This window comes from Rattus norvegicus, chromosome 9 (assembly GCF_036323735.1).
Source record: "Rattus norvegicus strain BN/NHsdMcwi chromosome 9, GRCr8, whole genome shotgun sequence".
Classification (NCBI taxonomy): domain Eukaryota; kingdom Metazoa; phylum Chordata; class Mammalia; order Rodentia; family Muridae; genus Rattus; species Rattus norvegicus.
Genome location: NC_086027.1, coordinates 43,351,579 through 43,369,709, shown reverse-complemented (window position 1 = coordinate 43,369,709; position 18,131 = coordinate 43,351,579). Strand labels below are relative to the sequence as shown.

General features: G+C 44.2%; 1 protein-coding gene across 11 annotated transcripts in view; it reads left to right on the top strand.

Annotated features, from left to right (window-relative positions):
- Prim2 (DNA primase subunit 2) overlaps positions 1 to 18,131 on the top strand; it is a 212,133-nt gene that overhangs the window by 30,773 nt on the left and 163,229 nt on the right. For all 11 annotated transcript variants that reach the window (XR_010054582.1, XM_017596335.3, XM_006244691.4 and 8 more), the window contains one exon: positions 16,463 to 16,558. Coding sequence is in view for 10 of the 11 variants with exons in the window: in XM_017596335.3 (XP_017451824.1) it covers positions 16,463 to 16,558 (96 nt within the window). In the remaining variant the exon portion in view is untranslated. The remainder of the gene's footprint in view (positions 1 to 16,462; positions 16,559 to 18,131) is intronic.

Genomic DNA, 18,131 nt, shown 5'->3' with positions numbered 1-18,131 from the left:
GGAGAGTGCTGAGTATCCTGCTCTATGAGTCTGTACATTATTCCCTTGAGCTAGGCCTTTTACTGAAGGAACCTAGAGCTCCGTTGGAGACAGCAAGCCCAGGCAATCCCTGTCACCACCTCCCCCAACCACACCCCAATAGTGCTGGCATTGCAAAGCTCACAGGGTCACAGGGCCATACCCAGCTGTTTGCATGTGGGTCCCAGGATCCCATTTCAGGCCCTCATGCTTATATAACAAACACTCTTACCTACTGAGCCATTTCTCCAGCCTTACTCAACTGACTTCCTAGTCACTGTTTCATTCCAATCTATGGACGCTCTAAGGGTTGGAAATGCTTTGTTCTTTTGATCTTAAAGGCTTCTCTCTGTTTCTCACTTGTTACCAAACAATGCCCATCTTATAGAAAGTACTTAATATATGCTGGTTTAATGACGGGGTATGTAAGGGAATTAGCCACTTTCAGTTCAGTATGTGTGTGTGTTTGTACACTTGTGGAGGCCAGAGGAGGCTGGTAACTTTACCCAGAACAGAACCTAGGTTACTTTGGCTTCCCAGATCTATTTGGCTTTTGAGTATTTATTATGCAGTTATTCAATAGTCTGTAGTTTATTCTTCTTGTCTTAGTGTGTCAACAGCTATATAAGATGTACAGGTCAAGCTGGAGCAGATTAATATTTATTTCATTGCCAGAGGCTACATTTCTCCCCCCCATTCCCCCTTCCTCTTCTCCTTAGACCACTTTTTAAAATTGAAATCTTTGCAATTCCAAATTTATCTTCCTTGCTGATCCTTCCATGGTTATTTGTGCTGTGTTCTTTTTGTTCCTAGTAATAAATGCTTTTTACGCTAAAAAAAAAAAAAGATGTACAGTCAAGTGTCAGTATACAGTTTTTGAAGAGGCCTAAAAACTCAAGGTTGAATGACTTTCTGTTAACTGTATGTTTGTGGAAGGTAGAATGATTTAGCTGCATTAAAGCTTCCCAGGCAAACTCTAGAGAGGAGTAGGAATGTGATTCTGTAAATGTTGCAGAAGTTCGGGAACAGATTGTGATCTCCAGGGTGCACACGTGCAACACCCTGCACACACAGGAGCCTTTAAAAGCTGTCACCTTGTCCTGGGTTTCAGGGTAAGAGGATGCTTTGACTTCATACCTAGTCCCACTGCAATCTGGATTGTCTGGAATTTACAAAGGAGGTTTTTCAGTTTCATTGTATCGTGAAGCTTTCATGTTTAACAGTTTCTCAACGTGGTGGAGGTAAATGTGGGTTGGATTACATGTTACCTTGAAGTGTTAAATGAAAAGGAATGCACATTTTAAAGTACAAGTGTGGTAGCATAGGCTAGTGTGTGTTAGGAGTGTAATAGCCAAGCGTTTGGGAAGTGGTATATATGAACTAATGAACATTTTGCTTCCAGGAGACCACTTTGGCTGGTGTAGTGGATTAAAGTTGTTGCAGATTACACTGGAGCTGTAACTCAGAGGTTTCAGTTCTTACACAGAATGCTGTGGCACAGAGACACATGCTCACACAGAAATACCATAAAACCAGAATCCTTAAGATATACACAAAGGACCTGTAAGATTAAAAAAAAACAAAAAACCAAACCGAACCAAACCAACCAACCAATCAAACGAAGAAAACCATGCCCCAGCTTAACATCATGAGACAAAAGTTAGCTCAACAAACGTTGAGTTCCTTTTCTGTTGATATCTGCTGGGCGTGGCCCTAATCTTAAGAGCAGTTTGCTTCCCTAGTGAGACTCCTTTGAGGAAAACTAAATTTTCTTTTACACGTGACCATCGGAGACAGCTTCAGGATTAGGGATGGGGACCTGTGTTCACTTCATGCAGACCTGTACGTGCTCTGTGCCTGCCACCCCAGCTCATACGTGCCCTAACCCTGTTGTGTGTAGAAGGCCTTGATTCTTTGTCCTCCATCCCCTTGGACTCTTACACGCCTTACGCCTCTTCTTCCTAAGGATTCCCTGAACCCTGAGGGGAGGGATTTGATGGAGATATCCCATTTAGGTGAATGTTCCAAGGTCTCTCACTACATCATGTCTGGCTGTGTGTCTTCGCATTTGTTCCCATCTGCTGCCAGAGGGAGCGTCTCTGATGATGGCTGAGCAAGCATTCTGATGCTGTGAGAGTAGCAGAAGGTCCTGAGGAGTCATTTTATTGCTTTGTTCCTCTAGCAGAATAGTAAGTAGCATTTGGTTTTCCCCAGGTCCTCGGCAGTATAGTCTTCTGTTCTAGGACATTCACTCCCTTTCCTGCTGCCTGCGCTCCCCTTTTGCCCATGTATGTAGGCTATTGTATATTCTATATGAGTCCTGCAGAGAGAGCCCAGGAGATGGTGCATGTTATAGAAAAGTCATACCAACATGCATATATAGTCTGGAGACTGGAAATACTATTTTTAGGAAACAGGGAAACGTAATTTAGTGCTACAGTGTCGGATCTAGTCTGTGAGTTAGGAAAGAAGAAAAGGTGTTTCTGTGTGCTGAGTTAATCTGGAGTATAGCGTTGCTCAGGCAGAAAGGTGGCAGGATTCTGACAGACTGCATCCCACCCATCACCTTTGAATGTTGGGATAATTGGGTGAGGCATTAAAGTGTTGAATTGGACCAGCAGATGGACACCATTGTCAGGATACTAGAACTGGTTTCTAATGTTCTTAGTTCCTCTGTGCACTTGTGGACATCTCAGAGCAAATACTCTCTTCCCTTTGCCCAGGTACAAGGCAAAGCTAGTGTTCTATCCATTTGAACTTGAAAACAGTGGAAATGTCATTTAATAATTCTTATTAAACTTATAAACTTATAAAACTTATTAAAATGAATTGACAGATTTGATTTATTGTAGTTGGTAAGGGCCAACAATGGCAGACTGGTCTATTTTTCCTGGTCTTATTTTCCAGAGGTCTTTTATTTCATTTTCTTTTTTTTTTTGTTTATTTTTTATTTTATCTTTCTATTTTCTGAAATCAGTATGGCTGCAACAGTGATCTCAGTTGACAACACTTCCCGCCTCTCCCTTGCTAAGTGGAGTGATATTTTTTACTGTCCTGATTACTGTTGACCTTGGACGACTTCGGATAACAAGCTTTTCATTAATCAGAGTTTGTCCCTTGTCCAAGAATCTTGAAAATGACCAAGCTGCTCTATAGTGTAAAGATATAGAATCAAGATGAACAGTTGTCTACTGGGCTGCATTGTAAAACCCGGGAAAGAAATTACTTTCCCTTGTGTTTTTGGGAAAACATTTGCCAGTTGGAGCCTCAAAGAAGATTGAGTTTGGAAGTTTTTTAATTGTGCACCAAAAGGTTATTGCAGAAGATAACATAAGGGGACGTCGTAAAGAAGAAAATTAGAAACTCAGTAACAGAAAACCGTGTAGACACACAGGCTTCCTGCCAGTTGTCTGAGAGCGTAGAATACATAGTTTGGAATTAAAGACACAGTTACAGACTTCAAAGACTTGATTGACTTAGTTTACTAGTGAATCTGTGGGAACCAACTTCTAGGGACTTGTGAAGCAAGCATGCTACCCTTCACTACAGTTTGTCTGAAAATATTTACTGATTATAAAGTTTAAAGATGTAAGATCAGAGGGTTTGTTAATAGTTCCTATAAACTATTGAAATAAAAATAGGGTAAATGAATTACAATATTGCAGTTTAGTCTCTTAACTCCTGATTACTGTAGTTAAATAAGCCTTTTCCAAACAGGAAAGAGTGTGTGTGTGAGTGTGCAGGGAGGGGATCCGAGGAAGAATGTAAATGGGTTCTTAGATGTGGCAGGTGCTCACGGGCACTTGTTGCTCCTTCACAAGACCCAGACTTGATTCCCAGCACCCCAACATGGCACTTAGAACCGCCTGTAATTCCAGTTCCAGGGGATTGGGTGCCCTCTTGTGTATAACGTAGGCGAAATACTCAAACTATCAAATAATGTAATAAAGAAACCAAAAAAAGGTAGGTGGTCTCTTATCCTTTGATCTCCTCATGTACTGAGGAGCCAGGGCAGTAAGCAACCCATTGGTACCTCAAAGCAGTGCTCTCTCACTGTGGAGATTAACAGGGAAGGACGAGTGCTTGTCTTTCTCAGGTGTCCAGTCCGGGAATTCTCAAGTTCATGGTTTGAAGGATAGTTTTAGGTTTTACTATTGTGCCTTGTTTATTTTAATCTGGGGAGGGGACTGGATGAAACAGCCTTTTTACTCAGAAACCATGGAAACAGATGGCAGTCTTTATTGGAAGAGGCCCTTCGTATAGAGTGCTGTATTGACATCCTGCTGTCTGCATCCTTCATGCCTGTCATCAGGAGGTGGGCTGTCTTTGATAAGAAAGGCAGCTCTTTTATTTTAATTTATTTAATGCCTGTGGGTCTTTTCTCTGTCTGTCCGTCTGTGCCACCTGAGTGCCCAGTACCCGTGGGAACCACAGGAGGACTTCTGGAGTTTTGTGCTCCCATGGGGGCTCTGGGAACTGGACCTGGTCTTGTGGAAGAGCAGTGTGTGCTCGTAAGCGCTGAGCTGTCTCTCCAGCTCCACTCTGCTCTTTAAAACATCTTAAAGCTCCTTGTAGGACGTGTTTGGTTCACTTCTGTTTGATTTAAACATCCTTAGGTTTAGAATTATTCTTTTTTAGATTATCCTGCTTAGGTTTCACCAGTCTCTTAAATAATATAGCTGGTGTCTTGTGTAGACCTTGGGAAAGTGTCAGCCATCATTGCATTAAATTCCCCATTCTTTTGGCCATGTGTGCCAGTCAGTGTCTCACAGGATCTTCTTATTTTCCTATCTCATTCTCCCCGTTTTTATTTTCTTCTTTGTTCTTGCTAGCAGCGGTTCTCTGCTGAATTACAGATGGTTTCTTATGAGCTGTCATCTTTTATCTTGACGCTTCCTGAGTCTGTTTTGTTTATCTTGATTTCAATGAGATTTTAATTTTGATTATTGTGATTCATAGAAGTTTTGTTTTGTTTTTGGTGGAGGGGGGTTGGGAATTGGACTTAAGATCTCGCTGGGTACATACTGGGTGCACACTCTACCACTGAGCTGTAGATGAACCTCTTTTAGGGTTTACTTTTAAATTTTATTTATTATCCGTTTATAGGGATTGTTACCTACACACCCAAATCAGTTGCTTTCAAGTGCACCTGCTGGTTAAGTTTTGTCAACTTGACACGAGTCTAGTAAGGTCCCCTTATTTGAGGAAAGGCCTCCATTAGATTGCCTGTGTGGCAAGGCTGTGGGAGCTTAATGATTGGGAGAGCCTGTCTCACTGTGGCAGTGCCACCCCTGGGCAGATGATCCTGGCCTGTGTATAAAGCGGGCTGTGCAAGCCATGATAAAGCAAGTTGGTAAGCAGTGCCCTTTGCGGTCCCTGCTTCTGTTTCTGCCTCTTTCTGCCTTGAGTGTCTGCCTTGACTGCCCTTGACAGTGGTCTGCAAGCCCCAAGCCAAATTCAGCCTTTTCTCCCCAAGTTGCTTTTGGTTGGAATGTTTTATAGAGCAACAGAACTGCAAACTAGACAAAGTCCTGGGCTCAAGAGCTTGTTTTCAGTCTTCTTTGTCACTGGGACCCAGCGCACTTCCCCCACTCTCCCTATCCACAACATATTAGGTCCAGCCTCTGACAGGAGCGGTTACTGGGCAGAGAAAGGGCGCTGTTAAGATTTGAAACAAGTTAAAGTGAATACCGTCTTAAACTTATATTGTAAGGTTAATGGGAGGTATATTGCTTTAATTACCTCATTACCCATGTGCCCATAGGAGAGCTTGTGAAGGAATACTTCTGTTTAAATGTGCTGCTGTTTATTTACATCGCCTCGGCTTCATGACTTATTTCATCATTCCTAATACTCATCTTTGTCTGTATTTCTGTCCTTGTCTTCCAGGTCAGGCCTATAATTCTGTGATTTACTGTGCTCTTGGTCACCCCTGAGGTGCTTTCCAATTAGTACAGGTGAATAGTTTCTACATCCGAGTATTTCTTTCTTTTTGCGTGAAATGATGGTTTTGTGTGTTGATGAATTGTATGCTACTCATAATCTCCCACTGATGATTTTTGGTCTTTTGGTATTTCATTACCCAGCATCCTCCCCTCTTGTTCTATATTTTCCTGAATTTCTCAGATTCAATTCTGTCATCTGAAGTAGTTTGTGTATTTTAGTCAGAAAACGTTTATCATGTTTTGTAATAAAAACTGGGGACATAACAAATAGGATATATTTATACATAGGCTCCTGTTTAGTAAAATCCATGTAGTGTAAAGATTGCAGTGCTGTGCTGAGGCATATGGCTGTAAGGGGCGGAGAATAGCATTTCCTGCTCCAGGAGCCGAGGGGATTTGCTGAGAAAATGGTTAGACCATTAAACTCTTTCTGTAGAAACACAAGGTGAGGAAGGGTGTGTCAGAGATAGAAAGTCGGTGTAGGTCACAGTCACGCTGTGTCAAAGGAAGTAAAGGAAAGTTGGTTAACAGAGAGTACAATATTTTGGTCAAAGAAAAGTAAAACCAGGATGAATTTAAAGGGGTGAGAACATAGAGGCTTTATTGGACACAGACGCTGTGTGGGTGCATGTGTGCACGTGTGTATGCACGGCGTCTGCATGCCGTGACAGATGTAAAAGTCAGAGATAACTTGTAAGGGCCACTTGTCTCTTTTTACCATGTGGGTCCTAGGGATTGGACTCTGGTCACCTGGTTTGGTGGCAGATGCCTTTTACCTGCTGAGCCATCTTGCTGGCCCTTGACTTAAGTAGGCTTTCTTCCCCTTGGTATCTAGAAGAGTCTAGATAGCCCCCTGTGTTACACAGTGCTTTGTTATTTACACATCATTACTTCATGTATTTCTGTATTTGTAGCATATTTGTAGACCATACTGGCTGAGGAGCGACTCAGCCATGATTTGGAGAGAGGTAGAGACAGTTACAAATACATGAGCTGCTTAGAAGGACTTTTGATTTTGATGCCCCACATGGGCTTTCCAGGCTCCCAGGTCTTCGGGGTGGGGCAAAGCATGTCTCACTGTGTATTGCAGCCTGGATGCCTTTGCATGCTGGCCTGTGCTTCCCCGACAAACCATAGCTCAATGGCGCTGTTATGACTTAAACACTGGTTTAGGTGTAGGAGGTGCCTGAGCGTGTTCTACTCAGTGTGTATGTGCACTGCATGTGTGCAGTAGCCTGCCGAGGTGGGAGGCATAGAAACCCTTGGAATTAGAGTTATAGGCAGTTGTGAGCTGCCCTGTGGGGTCAGCAAGTGCTCCTTGTGACCGTTTAATGCCTTTAGTTTGGCTGGTTACTGAGCTGAGCTCTGGAATAGATTCCTGGGAGAACTCACTTCATGCCTCTTGTGCTCCTCTTCTTCTCTGTTCCAACCCAGCCTACCTGTCTTTCTGAGTTTCTCAGCCACCACGGATGAATTTCCTCCTGTCTTGGCTGCTCAGGAATCTCTGTACTTCTCTCCTGCTCCCTACAGGGCTGGAGGGAATCCCCCAGCCTAGTGGAGCTTTTGCTCTTCCTGTCAGTGCTGGCCACCACTCCTTTTCCTCTCACAGAAGACTGCTGCCTTCAGCATTCCCTGCTGGTGGAGTCCTCTCTTCTCTGCCTTTGCTAGAGTTAGAGTATAGTTAGTTTAGGGAGTGGTCCTTTGCTTTGTGTTTCTGTGAGCACTGAGCCCAGTCCTGGAAGCTGCTGAAGGAGTGCTGTGGAACGAGCTGAGAGGAGTGCGTGTGTCTTTGTCAGGGTTTCTATTCCTGCAGAAAACATCAGGACCAAGAAGCAAGTTGGGGAGGAAAGGGTTTATTCAGCTTACACTTCTACATTGCTGTTCATCACCAAAGGAAGTCAGGACTGGAACTCAAGCAGGTCAGGAAGCAGGAGCTGATGCAGAGGACATGGGGGGATGTTTCTTACTGGATTGCATCCCCTGGCTTGCTCAGCTTGCTTTCTCATAGAACCCAAGACCACCAGCCCAGGGACGGCACCACCCACAATGGGCTGGGTCCTCCCCACTTGATCACTAATTAAGAAAATGCCTTACAGCTGGGTCTCATGGAGGCATTTCCTCAAGGGAGGCTCCTTTCTCTGTGATAACTCCAACTTGTGTCAACTTGACACACAAAAGCAGCCAATACAGCATGACTTACAGATCTAGTCAGATTGTAAGGTCTGACTTGTATCTGTTACTTTGGCATGCTTAGGAAACTTAAGATTTCTAGTATAAGTTAATCCTTGCTATGTAGCCCAGGCTGGCCTGATATTTGTTATGTAGCCCAGGTGTTCTTGAATTCAGTGACTCCTTCCTCAGCTCTGGTGCCACCATGGCCTCATTGTTACTATTGTTACATAATTATTATTGCATTATGTGTAGTTCTTACCTAATGATATTGTTGCATAATTATTACATACAACAATATATATGATATATAATAATAGCCTAGCAGTAATTATTATTTTCTTTTAAAGAAGTTTGTTTTCGTACAGAAGAGAAAATTTGTGCTTTAATTAAAAAAAATTAGTCTTTTTAATTGTACATTTTGGTACATTCCATATGTGCCCATTCTGCTAAGAAGGAGAGAACAGTGCTAATGTAACCAGTAATTGATCTTACATTGGAGCTTGTCAGTATTGCAGATTCATCAGCATACTTATCACAAATGTTAAATTACCACTCACCTTCTAATTTTAATGATTCAAAAAATTATAAATGACAACCTGCGAGGAATGTGCCACGGCATCCTACAAATTTGAGTTAGCACAAAAACTTAGTGATAATTATTTCCTTTCTTCCTTTCTGATTTTTGTGTTTGTGATTTTCTAGTTAAAATATCCCCCAAAAAAATCCCAGATATATGACTGCCTTTTCTATATTTAAATGAAAACATAATTCAACTGAAAATAGGAAATAGTGTTTAATATTTACTAGCTTGAAGAGTACTGGTAATGATTTCTGTATTGAAGCCACAGAAACAAAACAAAGCAACCATAACAAAACAACAAAACAACTCTCCCAACCCCCAAAGCAAAACAGAACCAAAACCTGAGAACCAAACACAGAAGCTTAAAGTAACCCATTTTGTTTTATCTCAGTTTGGAGGCTCAGGCTATTTATTTATTCATGTTTATTACTTTTTTACTTTACATCCTGCTCCCTGCCCCTCTCTCAGTCACTGCCTTCCACAGTCCTTCTCCCCCCACTCCCCTTCTCCCCTGAGCAGGTAGGGTCCCCCAGGCATCTCCTCCATCCTGGCACATCTAGTTTGGGAGGCTAGGACATCCTCCCATTGAGGCAGACAGGGCAGCCCAGCTAGAAGAACATATCCCACCTGTAGGCAGCGGCTTTTGGGGTAGCCTGTGCTCCAGTTGTCCAGGACCCACATGGAGACCAAGGTGCACATTTGCTACATGTGTGTGAGGAGGCCTAGGTCCACCCATGTCATGTATGCTCTTTGGTTGGTGGTTCATTCTCTGAGAGCCCCAAGGGTCCAGGTTGGTTGACTCTGTTGGTCTTCCTGTGGAGTTCCTCTCCCCTTCAGGGCCCACAGTCCTTCCTTCTGTTCTTCCGTAAGAGTCCCCAAGCGCCATCCACTGGCAGTGCCTCTATCTGTCTGAGTCAGCTGTTGGGTGGAGCCTCTCAGAGAACAGCCATGCTAAGCCCCTGTCTGCAAGCATAACAGAGCATCATCAGTAGTGTCAGAGCCTGGTGCTTGACCAATGGGATGGGTCTCTGGTTGGGCAGGTTATTGGTTGGCCATTCCCTCAGCCTCTTCTCTATCCCCTGTGTCTGCATGTCTTGTAGACAGGATAGATTTTGGGTTGAAAGTTTTGTGGGTTGGTTGTTGTCCCTATTGCGCCATTGGTGTTCCTGCCTGGCTATAGGAGGTGGACTCTTCAGGTTTTATATCCCCAATGCTATGACTCACACCTAAGGTGACCATCCTCCCTTGATTCTTGGGTGCCTCCTTTATCCTGGGTCTCTGTTACATTCTGGAGATGCCCCCCACCTTCCACCCCTGTCAGTTGTGGATTTCCTTTCATTTTTATGACCACCTGGGCCTCTCTACTGTCCCTCCCTCACCTGATCCCTAACCCCCATTCTCTTCCCCATCCCCTCTTCCACCCAGTTCCCTCCCTCCTTCTGCCGCTGATGATTCTCTTATTCCCCCTTCTAAGTGAGAGTCAAGCTTCTTGCTTGGGCCTTCCTTCTTATTTAACTTCTTTGGGTCTATGGAGTGTAGCATGGGCATCCTGTATTTTGTGGCTAATACCCACTTACTGGTGAGTACCATCCTTGTCCTTTTGGGTCTGGGCTACCTCACTCTGGATACTATTCTCAAGTTCCGTCCATTTGCCTGCAAACTTCACGATGCCTTGGTTTTAGTAGCTGAAGAGCATTCCATTGTGTAGATGTGCCACATTTTCTTTGTTCATTCTCCAGCTGAGGGACATCTAGGTCGTTTCCAGTTTCTGGCTCTTATGACTAAAGCTGCTATAAGCGAGTTGAGCAAGTGCATTTGTGGGATGGTGGAGCATCTGTTGGGTATATGCCCAGGAGTGGTACAGCCGGGCCTTGAGGTAGAACTATTTCCAGTTTTCTGAGAGTCATCTCTCAGGGCTCAGGCCTTGCATGCTCCTTTAACCGTCTCCTTTCTCACATCCCAGCACACATCTGCTTTGCCTCTGTCTTTATGCTTCAGCCATCGTAGCCAGTGTCTCTCCCTGTAGGAGATGCCTTTGCCTTGGGTTTTATGACAAGCACTTGGCGTTCATGTTTCTGCTTGGCATTGCTCCTGAGCAGCTTAAATTACTTACCTGAAAGGCCTCTTCCTCGGGGATGGAAGGCCCCATTCTCAGGACCCAAGAGCCCCATTCTCTCCCAGTATCCCAAAGGACCCATTTTCAGACCTTGGCCTTCTGTCTTGGACTGTTGCTGGATGGTTTCTTAGTTGTACTTTTCACAAGCCGCCTTTCTCTCTGGGTCTATCTCTCCTGGGTTGATTTAGTGTTTGGTACAGAGTAGGTCTTCTGTTACAAAAAGATGGGTGATTTCTGAAAAACTGAAAAAGCCAGATGAGGGGACATTTTCAGGAATTCATAGGCTGCTTTTTAGGGAAGAAGATTCTTTTTCCTGGGAATCCTCTTAGACCAGTGATGTGCAGAGCAAAAGTCGCTGTTGGAGAACAATTGAGGAGAATACACATCAGGACTTTATTAAAGGGCTGTGTGGTACCCGGGATGGTAAAGTGCTCCACTGTGCTCCTATACTTATTGTTGTATTCACAGATGAATGTAGGTCTCACCCCTTATCAGAGAGGCTTCCTCCTGCAGCAGGAGATGCTTACAGGAAGCCACACTAATCACATGGAGAGACCAACTCACCATGAGATGCCCAGCTCCAAAAGATACTGTGTAGAATACTGTCGGCTGGCCTGCTTTTGCCCTGGGCTATCCAGACGCCTTGCACACTGGGCTGGACGGGAAGGGATGACTCTCAGCTGGGCCAGTGGGTTGGACAGGAACTCGGTCAGAGTGAGTGCGGGAGAAGCAGACTTCTCTGGAGAAGGTTCTTAGCGCAGCAGCTCTCTTAACTGGGGTGACAAGGGCTGTGTAAACCTTGGGACAGGGGTAGGGATTTTCAGGGTGATTGTGCATCATTGGCTGATGCTGAGGTGCTGGGAGTGCTTTATTTGCATGAAGAGGAATTCCATGGGCTTGCTGAACATGTCCTTATAGGGAGAGAGGAAGCTAAACACTATAATCTGGCTACCAGAATAAATGACTATCTCAGGGGAAGTGAGGGTCATGCCTTAGAGTTACATGCCTTGGGACATGTAGGCCCAGAACAGGGAGAAAAACAGTCCTATTCATGCTGGCCTCAGGACGAGATTTTCAGGGTTTAGACATATATAGCCACTCTTGCTCTGACTGGCTTCCCCAGTGGACCGGCTTTCTGGCCCCACCACAGTATGGTTGTTTCTAAGGCCAAAGAAACATTGTGGAAGACAGGGAGGAAGGACTGCTGTAAGATTGTACTTTATAAATGCTGTAAGAATGTACTTTATAAAGCCGCTCCCTTGAAATACAACAGTAGAGCTCGGCTCTCTAAACAAGACCTGAACAATTCCAACTGTGGTTGACTTTCCTGTGTAGAGGGGAGAATTATCGCAGAGCCAGACCCACAGGAGAAGAACTAGAAGCAATCAACAGCTGCTGGGCCCTCCCTCTGGGTGAAAAGCACAAGCAATTGACACCTGCTTATAGAGGGAGAGGTAGCCTCCCTGGGGATGGTTCCTTATCCAATTCCAAGTGGCCAGACCTAGAAACATACAAGTGGGCAATTCCAAGGGGACTCAGAGCTTGCATTTTATTTATCTGTTTACACACACACACACACACACACACACACACACACACACACGCGCGGCAACAATCATTAATGAAGATGCGGGTACATTTGAAAGGGAGGATGGAAGAAAGATGGTGGGAGGGCTAGAAGGGAGGAGAGGAAGGGAGGGAATGACGTAATTATATTTGTAATTAAAAATAAAATCTCTTCTACTTTGTATTACTGTTCTTTTATAATAGTTCCACTCTATCAGATTTTTACTCATAGTCTCTTGTAGCAGAAAGCAGGAAGGTAAAACTTAACCTTGTCTTTCTCTTTCTGAGGGCCAGTCTGTTTTATGATTGCTGTAGGTTGTCTCCCTAAGAAGTTGAGCAAATGAAGCATGCTCACATCTGCTAGGAGAGAACAGGACAGAAGGTGGTATGCAGGAATACTTTGGAAAGTTGAAATACTTTGGAAAGTTAAGAGCATCTTATAATAGCTAGTCACTTTGCATTTTGAGTGAGACTTTGCTATTGTAGAAATTTTTAATGCCGACCTGGGGTTTGCACCCCACCTTTGCCCATTCAGTTCCCAGATAAAAGACACACACAAACCTTCATATTTACAATAAGCCCTAAACAGCACAGTAGCAGGGCAGCCACCTCCCCTCCATGCTGTTAGAATCTACCTGCCTAGCAATAACCCCAAGTTATCACTTACTATTTACTATGTTTCATTGGGGCTGCTCTTAGATCCAGTCGACCAGCCCTCAGGGCTCTGCTCTCTTGAACTCACTTAGTTGTAACTAAGTAGACAAAGAAAGCCCTAGAGTGTAAGTGACAATTGGGTGAACTTAAATATTTGATTAGATTATCTTATGTGTACAACTGTTTGACCTGGTTTATGCTTTGTACCGCATGTGTACCTAATGACTGAAGAGGGCAGCCAGAAGAGAGCATTGGAGTTCCTGGCATGGGAATGATGGGTGGTCAGGAGCCCTAATTCGGGTGCTGGGAACCAAACCTGGGTCCTCCACGGGAGCAGCAAGTGTTCTTAGCTGGTGAGCCATCTCTCCAGCTTCTGAGTGAAGGCTTTAACCCACGGAGGAAAACGTAGGAGAATGTGATATTATTCATAACAGGAGATAACATGGATTTTTAGATTAAATATGTTTGATTACTTTGAAAGGGGGAATTAATTTTATCCTTTCTCCAGTGTATGAGAGAGTGAACTCTGCCTTTGTCGGTACAGAGCTGCATCTTCTGGCTGTGCTCCTAATTTCACACATTCTAACGGAAGAAGGATTAGATAACTTCCTTCTATTTGGGAGGCCAGCTTTTAGAGAAAGGAAGCAGTATTACATTCTTTTTTAAAGATTTATTTATTTATTTTATGTATATGAGTACACTGTAGCTGTTTTCAGACTCACCAGAAGAGGGCATCAGATCACATTACAGATGGTTGTGAGCCACCATGTGGTCGCTGGGAATTGAACTCAGGACCTCTGGAAGAGCAGTCAATGCTCTTAACCGCTGAGCCATTTCTCTAGCCACTTAAAGTTCTTGACTTCATTGTGTCTGGATTTTGTTCCTAAGGCAACTGTCTGTTTGGACATGTAAAGTCTCTTGTAACTAGAGCCTTGTTTCTTGAGGCCTCTGAACACTTATGTGTACCTCCCTGGCATTCTCCTTGTAAGCAGTTAAAATCTGGTGTTTTGCTAACATACCAACATTTGAAATTAGGAAATAGAAGCTACTGTATTACAGTATGTGTTGATGTATTAGCGGTTCATATGTACTGATATGTTTGGAAGCTCTGTTGTGTGACAAGAGCCTTTCTCTGTGTGTGTGTGTGTGTGTGCATGTTCAGTGATATTGACACCAGTTTCTTTGCTGATGTAACAAGACACTGTAAAAAGAGCAGGTTGGTACCCTTGTCTGTAACTTCAGTTTGGCAAATTATTTTGGTGTAAAACAGTACGTCTAAGCAATTGCTACTATTAATGTTAGGGGACGTCAATGTGCATATTAAAATTTCAAATAAGTGTTTACTGAAAAAATAGGGTTTAAATTGGCTACTCACTCTTGGTCAAGGCTTGTAGTACCAGGTCCCCCTTGGGTATCAGGCCTTAAATCCAGGCTGAAAGCCGGTGGTTACCTCTTTAACAATTATGCCACAGTTGCACCATGGACATATTTTCTCAGTCTGATCTTTATTGTAGCTCCTGAATTTTCTGTAAATTTCTAGAACAAATTATACAGATTAAGGTAACCCAGATACACAGAGATGTGTCTTTTAGATTTGTGGGTTTAGCTTTGGGTATTTGTAGAAACCAGGCAAGTAGAAAGGGGTCATTGCAGGGGGGTGGAGGAGAGGGAACTCCAGGATATGGGTTAGTAGGACACAGGCTGTGAACAGGAAAGGAAATGTTAGGGAGGGGAACAGAGAGCAGGACAGGGCGACCGTGAGCAGCTGAATAAGATTCCACTAACATTTCACATTTCCATTGTTCATGAGTTGATGGACATCGGCTGTTTCCGACTCCACCGGTTAGAGCAGAGCAGTGATGGACATGTGTCTCTGGGGTAGGACATGGAGTCTCTCAGGCATATATTCCCGAGGGGCATAGATGGGTCACATGACAGTTCCTTTTCTACCTTTCAGAGCCACCTCTGCAGTTTGTATTCCTGCCAGCACTGAGTAAGGTCCCCGTGTCCAAGTCACTGTCACCAACTGTTTGCTTAACCCTGGCACTCAAGGGGCTGGCAGAGAACAACTGAGTGAGGGCAGCCTGGGTCACCCAGTGGGTCCCACTAGCAAACAAACCATATCGGTTTCAAGATTGGTGCCTGTTGCTGCACTCATGAGCGCGGGCGCTCACATCTTCCTGTTTGAGGTGTGAGCCGCTGTTTGTGCTTCCGGAGGAGAGTGACGAGGACTTCATACGATGTTGACGTTTCCCTCAGCATTCCCTGCGTTTCACTCTGACCTTTGTTTCTGCACCTTCTCATGTGTATAGGTGTTTTGCCTGCATGCATGTCTGTGCACCACGTGTGTGCTGTGCCTGTGGAGGCCAGAATAGGGTGTCAGATCCCCCGGAACTGGAGTTATGGAAGATTGTGACCCCCGATATGGCTGCTAGGAGCTGAGCTCAGGTCCTGTAGAAGAGCAGTCAGCGCTCTTACCTGCTGAGCCATCTCTCCAGCTCTTTTCTCTTCTTTTTTGTATAGGAGTTTAGAGTTTTTATCTAGTCAGGGCTGTCAGTTTTCTCCTGAGGATGTAATCACCTCAAGATAATAAAATGTTAGCTGTTCCTTGAAAAAGTAGTGTTTAAGTCTCAAGTTTTGTTTGTGGCTGAAAATCTGAGAAATCCGCCAGGCCATCCTGGACTGTAGTAGAGACTTCAGTAAACTAGCATAGCGCGTGACTGGCTAATGTGTTGGTTTCGTCTTTAGTGACTTTATTGTTTTTAAACTTAGGAGCTCACTATGCAGCTCAGGTTGGCCATAAACTCATGCCATGGTTCTTAGCCTCTGAAATTCTGTGGCTGGCTTTACCCTGAGGTGATGGGCCTCACTGTGGCTGGCTTTACCCTGAGGTGATGGGCCTCACTGTGCCTGGCTTTACTTCTGCTTGTTGTACTTCCCTTGTCCTTTATTTTTATTTTCGAGAGTATTTTATGTAGCCCAAGCTGGTCTTAAATTCATTATGTTGACAAGAGTGACCTTAAACTTCTGATCCTCCTGTCTCCTCCACCTCCCATGCGCTGGCGTAGAAGCGTGCCTCCGTGCCCATGTATTGCTAGGGACTGAATGCAGTCACACTAAGTAAGCAACCCACCAGCTGAGCCATCTCTAAGGCCTTTTGCTACCTTTTCATTTTTGAACGAATACCTTCAAATATTGTCAGAAAAAAACCTTGAAGAGTATTAAAGTTAAATTTTTTTTCCACATTTTGCCTTCATTAGGGGTAAGAATGATTTAACAATCACTGGAAATGGTGAGATAGTAAGTGTAATAATGTGTTTATATAAACACGTGGAATGTTGTCTACAGTGGGCAAATGCTTTAGTGAAACTGAAGAAATTGAATTCCCGTGTCAACTGTGTTCTGTCATAGATCAGTGATGAGGAGAAGACCCTTCGGGAACAGGATATCATGGCGTCCTCTCCCAGCCTAAGTGGGGTCAGGTGGGAATCGGAGTCAGTGTATAAGGTATGTAAACCGTCATCACCACAGCTGCTGCCTGGTGTGAACACATCTGTTGTCACACTCAGTGCTGCTCCGTGCTTTACACTGACATCCTCCTTCCTCTGAGGGGTTCTGATCCGTCCCAGGCCATCCTGTTGAAGAAAAGCCTCCTGGGCGTTGCTGAAGCTGTATATGATTCGGGGCCTTCCTTGTCACTACTGTGACTCTAATAGTCTTTAAGTGGCGCCTTTCCAGAGCTCCCTCGGCTGGTCACGGGCCCTTATCCATGCCTCGGCTTGTGGCTTTGTGTGGTTCTGTTGCACATGGGCTCTGACACTCTAAGCCTACGTGTTTTCCCGTGGGAAGGCATTCCTGAACCTTAGTGGATGGGAGCTAGGTTTGGCTTACAGCACACATTTCCCACTGCTGGGCCCTCAAGGCATCGGTTGCTTATGCTTGGGCATTTTTGTGTGCACTGTGGCCACCACAGTAACCTAGAGTCCTGGACTATGATAGCCAAGGAGGGTCATGTCACCTCTGAGCTCCTTCCCTTTCCCAGGTTTACAGATTGGGCCTCTGAGGTTCAGAGGACTTTATTCCACTCACTAAACCATGAGCCGCTAGCAGACTAGAGCAGATCCGGACTGTAGCTTGCTTCCAAATGCTGTTCTGCTCCTGCCTGCATTGCACTGCCCCATGCCACTGCTGTGCCTGGCGAACCAGGATGCTGTAGCTCTCATGGCTCCCCGGGCAGCTGTTTGATGGTCCACAGGTGTTTTGTCTTGTTCTGTCCTTAAATTGTGGACCGTTTGGGTGTATGAACTATGCTGTACTCATGGAAAGCAGTATTTGTCAAAAGCTTTCTAGTTAAAAAGCATGTGATCTCAGGCTGGAGATGTGCCTTAGTGGTTACGAGCTCATGTAGCTCTACCAGAGGATCCTGGTTGGGTTCCCAGAAATCAATTGCCTGTAAGTCCAGCTACAGGGGTTCTGCCACCCTGGACTGGGTATTAACATGTGCTCAGACCCCCACACAAACACACACATATAGATGTAGTGTAAAAATGAAACAAATTAAAAAGTGTTTAAATGGCTCACAGCCTGCATAAGATGTCAGATACACCAAACTGCAGTCCTGTGGATTTCCCAGCTGCCTAAGACATTTAAGGAAAGTGTTCATCTTAAGGTTTTGCTTCATTTTAAAAATAATGAAAAAAACATTTTTCGGAAGGATGATTTTCACAGTCAGCTAAGATCATATTATGTTTATAGTGGGATAATTCGTAGTACTTAATCATTATTTCATTTTAAAACAAATCCTTACAACAGATTTTAATAGTGAAACGGAAGGGTCTTTATTCTAGTTCTCAGTGTTAGAGAAGCTCTTCATGTAGCTTCTCCAGTGGAGGAACAGACACAGAGAAACAGATTTGGGATTAACTTTGAATTATAAGTAATTTTGAGCTCTGGATGCTTTTCTGAAAAATAAAAATTAGGGCAGTAGTATTTGGCACAATTCTCAGTCTGTCAGGAGGTGAAGATAACATGTCTAAAGATTTTGAAGTCAAAGTTTGAAATTTTGGTGTTTATAATTCAG